Raw genomic sequence first — 5609 nt, 5'->3', positions numbered from 1 at the left:
TCGAGATCATGGACACACACACACACACACACACACACACACACACACTCACACTCACACACACTCAATCTCCATCAGATGCTCTTCTCTGACGTCTCTCAGCCTTGTTTCCAAAACTCTAATATAGACCATCAGAAATTACTCTACAGATTTTAAAAAGCATACTTGCAAATTTTAGATATGCCTCTACATAATATTACAAGCTTCTTCCATATACAGTATGTAAGATGTTTTAAAAGGTGCAATGCAAAAAAAATGTTGTTGTATTTCTCTATTGTTAGGTTTATTTGTACATTGGATTATCTTTAATGGAGATTTCTAGACGTTCTTTGTGTTAGAATAGATAGGTATATTCTGTTCAAGCGTTGGTTTGATTTTTTTCTTTATGGATTATGGATTATGGATTATTGTTTATCTTTGATCTCTGATTTGTTGTTGCTTGCACTCTGCCGTCACCGTGCCGCGTACAACCGCCAACTCTCATTTTATATACTGTACTTTTTAAAGAGATAATTTATAATTCGTACCAAAACTATTATGCTGACATATTGATACGAACAGCTGCTTTGGGTGTAAAGTTTCACATGTTTGAATAGTTATAAACAAACTACGAAATCCACATCATTATTAGCAGAATATGCCATTTCAGCCAATATGATTTATATATATAAATATATATATATAGCCAATTTAAAGGGTTTTTTTAAGCAGTGCCATAAACCATGCAAATATATATGATAGTTTCAATAGCAGTCTTGCTCGGTTATTACAGTACTGTTCTTACTCTTAACTTATTTCTGTGTAATAATGTTATGGTTCTGAATGTGATATTTTAATAGGCCTGGGTATCTTAAAAATAGCTGTATCCTTTTCTCTCTCTTTTTTTTGTATGATTTTTCTGTTTCTATATTATTGTGCCATGGTGCCAACTATTGAATTGAACTCAGTCAAATGTAGAGTTTAAGTTATGATTCAGTTCAGCTGTAAGAGGAGAAACACTCAAATTAAGGACCAGGAGAAACTTCTGTACACTTTACTTTACAGTGTCCATTTTACACACCATGTGTTTTTACAAACATAATCACATATGAAGTGTGTGTATTTCACTTGGATCACACTGTTACATGACCACTGTACAGTAAAGTGTGAGTGTTAACTCCTCATGTGTGTGTGTGTGTGTGTTCTCAGCATCAGTGCCGTTTGCTCCTCCTGGTTTAATTCTACACTACAGAGTTGACAGATTAGATGGATCCTTCATTTCTGAGTCAGTGGGAATGATTTTGTGTCGCCTTGACAGTGATTTGCTTAGAAAAACTGCTTGTTAACTGTTTTCCCCAGCAGGTCAGGAGATAGGATTCACTCTTTCTTTAAGCAGATAGCGATTAGACCTCGCGGATGGCAAGACCTCCAAAAGCAATAAAACCATTAGAACTCAATGAATGAATGAATGAATCAATGCCTCTTTGTCATTAGTCAAGCACACCAGAAAGCCCTTGAGATTCGCTAAAAAGCCTTTGACATTTAGATGTATTTTCCATCATTGTAGATGATCGTGCATGAACATTTATTGTGTTTTTTTTTTGTTGGGGGGGGGGGGGGGGGGGGGTAATAATGTTAATATTAACAATATTACATTATACAATGATATTCTGTGTTCATCAAACTGTTCATAAAAATTAATATATTATTGAACATGATATAGCCTAATAATTTGTTATGGTGGGATGTTTTAATATGTCTCGGGATTAAATTACGCAAGTCACATGACGCATAAAACTCCCACAAACTAAAGATTCGGAAATATGTCATGTAATTATATATATATTAACACTTTTTAACAACGTTTACGAATATTTTTGTAACCACAAAAGTTAGATTACACGTTAGTTATAGTAGATGCTCGCGAGATCGCTATACGCGCGTTTTTCGTTACGATCAATAACGAAATCGTTTGCGAAGTAGTGTAGCCTACTGTCATTACTTATAGGCATAACTTTAAAAATAAATGTATATATCACAAAAAAAATTGTTTAAGGTCTCTTTAAGGGTTGATGGGGTCACGAGACATTTTGCATTACTCAAATCCGCGAATAACACTGACAAAAAAAGTTAGCCTTCCTGAAATCTGTTAAACGATTCGCACGCAAAAAGGCTCGTTTAGAATAAGAAATACATATATCAGAAAATCTGTGAATGCATTATTAAAGGCCTTCTGTCCCTGAAGTTTGGGCTCTTAAAAATAAAAAACTCTAAATGTCTGTAAGTAACCATGAAAAGAGACGAAAAATTCCTCTTATTACAAGGGAAAAGGCGAATGAATGTTTATGATCTTATTAGCAACAATTTTACTATCATTATTATGCTATTAATAATAGCCTATTAATGCACGGATATATAATATGCATTTGTTTGCACCTTTCGCGTGGCCGAGCTCAAAAATATGCGCTACAATAACACAACAAAATGGTTTAAACAACAGTAAACAAATGCATGAAATTATAAAGAACCAGGACAAATGTAAAATATTGGCTTGTTAAATAATTTATTGATAATACAAAGTTTTTTCTTCCTTCATCACGGAAGCAATAATATTCTCTTCATCGATATTTATGTCCATCTTTGAGTAGATTTTTTCGTGTTGTGAGGTAAAACATAAACTCCTTCCATTGAAAGTATAAGCGGCCAATAGGACATTGTTAAAACAAATTCTATTCACATAATTTACAGCACTGGCACTTTTATACACTTTGTGTACCTGTTTTCAAAATAATAAAAAAAGTGAAACTTTTAGGCGAAAGAGGCGTCGTTATTCTTCTGCGATCGAAGACAAAGATGATCTTAAATGATGATGATGAGGGGAAAGTTGGCACGTCTTCGTGATGCTTTCATAACATAATTTACTCAGTAAAAAATATATATACATCTCACGTCCACTTCTAACTGTACAACCGCATTCAAAGCAAAGCAAAAGCCGCGTGAACAGTGTGTTTATACCCTGCTTAACTCTGCCTCATTTTCCCAGAAGAATCTGAGGCAGATGATGATGATGATGATGATAATGAAGAGTCTTTTGCTCAGTTTCATCACAAAGTGTCCGAGCTGTTACTGCACGGGCTGATGAGCGACAGGTTACTCGTCTTGTGCTTTTTCAACAGTCTTGTGATTTTCTCGTCGTCGGAGTTCGGGTCCAGAGGTTTGTTATATTCATCATCCTCCTCGTTGTCCGAACTCTCCTTCATTTTCTCCGTCTCTGAGTCGTGTTTCTTTTTAGCCGTGGCCATTTCAGCCGCGTGCCTCTTCCGCCATTTGGTTCTTCTGTTCTGAAACCAAACCTGAGAGAGAGACAGAAAAACACTTCAGCACACGGGCCTTCTCTGGGATAGCCTACATGCAACAATTCAATGAATTAAACCAAGCTTTTAAAAAATAATTAATTCATCTAAATTGAACTATAGTGCTAAATGAATTTCAAGTTGACCAGAGAGTGTGTAAATGCCTAACGGTGTGAAATGATGCGCAACATTGACCGCAATAATCCCAATAATTTTCATTTCAAAATAATAAAATGTTGAGCTTGTTTGTAAATTCATATACTCTAAAAAAAAAATCTGGGTTGTTTCAACACATATTTGGGTCAAATCTACACGAAATGGACTCGTACCGTTTAAACCGTTGGTTTAACATTTTTAATTAAAATTTGAACCCAACGGTTTTAACGGAATCGCACACAGCCCAACTGACACTTCCACAGATATAATAATCTTAGCATTGTCTCAGCCTACATTGAGTAAATAATAATTAATAATATGTTCAAGTTAATAAAACCCCGTCTCTATCTACCTTGACTTGACTCTCGGTCATGCCCAGAGAATATGCGAGGCGAGCTCTCTCTGGACCGGCCAGGTATTTGGTCTGTTCGAAGGTTTTCTCCAGCGCGAAAATCTGCTGTCCTGAAAAAGTTGGTCTGGAATGTTTCTTCTTGCCATCCTTGTCCAGCATCATATTCGCCTGGGCTGAAGAAAACGAGACACGGTCAGCCAAATAAAGACATTTAACGTAACATTATGAGGAAAATATGGTTGTCATGTCACGAGAGACCCATAACTTTTAGACACACTGCAAATTAATATTCCAACAATCTGAGCGACTCTTAAAAATACGGTTCTTTAGCCTATTGGCATAGATGGTTCCATGAAGAACCTTTAATGGAATCTTTCCATTAGCCACACAAAAATTCTAAATAGGAAATATGTTCTTTAGATTGTTAAAATGTTAGAAAAAATATTTTATGTTAAAATATATTAGAACTAATCACTGAAAGGATTATTATTATTATTTTGTATATACACATTAATTTTATTATTATTTGGATATTTTTGGAACCCAAAACGGTTACAGTGGAAAAAACCCTTTTGAAACCTTTATTGTTTTTTAAAGTAAGACTGTTTAGATTGTCATTTAGGCTAGGAGAACTCACCCGGACAGCCAACCCGCGGGTCTCTCCAGGGCGACCCTTGCATCATTCCCGGCCAGAATATGGGCGCCCTGCCGGGCAGCTCCGTCAGGGGTTTGGGATACCGAGACACGGCCGCCGGGTTGAAGTACATCCCAGCTGTTGTGGCCAAGCCGTTGATCCGGGGAAAGCCCGAGAGAAGCTGTCCGGCCGTGGTGATGGGTCTCCCCAAGATATCGCTTATTCCATGCGGTGTTCCGAGCGGGATCTGAGAGTTCAGGTTGGCGAAAGAATGAGCCTTGAAGCCCGCGGGGTTCTGCAGGGTGTACGGGAATAAAGAGGTCTTCATCTCGGTCATGTTGTGCAGCGCAGCCAGTGGAGTGCTGCCCAGAACGAACGCACTCTGCCGGTTACTATCCATCTGCCCGACCGCTAACATCGGTGCGTGTGAACCACACGATCAACCGCCAAACAACAACACACATACAAAGTAGTACAACAAAGTTTAGTGCAACAACTCATCCAAGGGAACGGATACTGCGAGTTTCACAAGTTTTGCGAATGTTTCCCCATACAGAAGTGTCCTAGTTCAGGCGAGTGTGGGAGTTTCCGAAGCAGAATCCAGACAGCGGTCGTCGGCAGATCTCACGCCCGCTTTGAGTGCTTCGATCCCCGCATCTGAGGCGCCGATCTCCGGTCAATGGACTCTATCAGTGATGACGAGCTGATAACCGGCAAGCGCGTGTCTCCTATTGGATGACGCTAAGTGACGCCATTCTCTGATTGGAGGAAGCGCGGCGGCGAATTTGCATGCGCGTAACCTGGACAAAGCCGCACTCCATGAAGCTCGTATTGTAGCGCCTTTAATGACGCGTCGCACTGTAGAAATCATTGTTTCAACATTTGACACAATAGACGCGTTTACTTTATGACTCTGGCAGAGTAAGTACATTAACCTCATACAACGGTGTCGCTAATGATATTAAAACCCGCTAATTTGATTATTTAAACGTTCCGTTTAGAATAAACTTAACCGTTTTTTTTAACGCGATCGAGTTTGTAGTTATAAGATAAAATGCGAAAAATATTTAAGTGGTTATTAAAACTTACGCTCCTTGTATAAGAGCTTGTAACTCAGTTTCATCTAGTTTTTTTA

The 5609-nt window shown here is 38.1% G+C and overlaps 2 protein-coding genes across 2 annotated transcripts in view; one reads left to right on the top strand and one right to left on the bottom strand.

Moving 5' to 3' along the window:
* The window catches only part of LOC130078732 (inositol polyphosphate-5-phosphatase A-like), a 72793-nt gene extending 72641 nt beyond the window's left edge, over nt 1–152 (top strand). Inside the window, exon 8 of the mRNA XM_056244343.1 lies at nt 1–152. This exon is cut by the window's left edge and continues 237 nt beyond it. The gene's annotated coding sequence lies outside the window, so the exon portion shown is untranslated.
* Nucleotides 153–2525: 2373 nt separating this feature from the next.
* nkx6.2 (NK6 homeobox 2) lies at nt 2526–5232 on the bottom strand. Its single transcript, XM_056244344.1, has 3 exons — nt 4478–5232; nt 3841–4013; nt 2526–3332 (listed from the first exon to the last, which is right to left on the bottom strand). Exons 1-3 carry the CDS (start codon nt 4890–4892, stop codon nt 3084–3086), a joined length of 837 nt encoding a protein of 278 aa, XP_056100319.1. The 5' UTR covers nt 4893–5232; the 3' UTR covers nt 2526–3083.
* Between the last annotated feature and the right edge of the window lie 377 nt (nt 5233–5609).

This window comes from Rhinichthys klamathensis, unplaced genomic scaffold (genome assembly GCF_029890125.1).
Source record: "Rhinichthys klamathensis goyatoka isolate OS25496 unplaced genomic scaffold, OSU_Roscu_1.1 h1tg000965l_1, whole genome shotgun sequence".
Classification (NCBI taxonomy): domain Eukaryota; kingdom Metazoa; phylum Chordata; class Actinopteri; order Cypriniformes; family Leuciscidae; genus Rhinichthys; species Rhinichthys klamathensis.
Note: the sequence above shows the minus strand (reverse complement) of the source record. Positions and strands in the feature narration are given on the sequence as shown.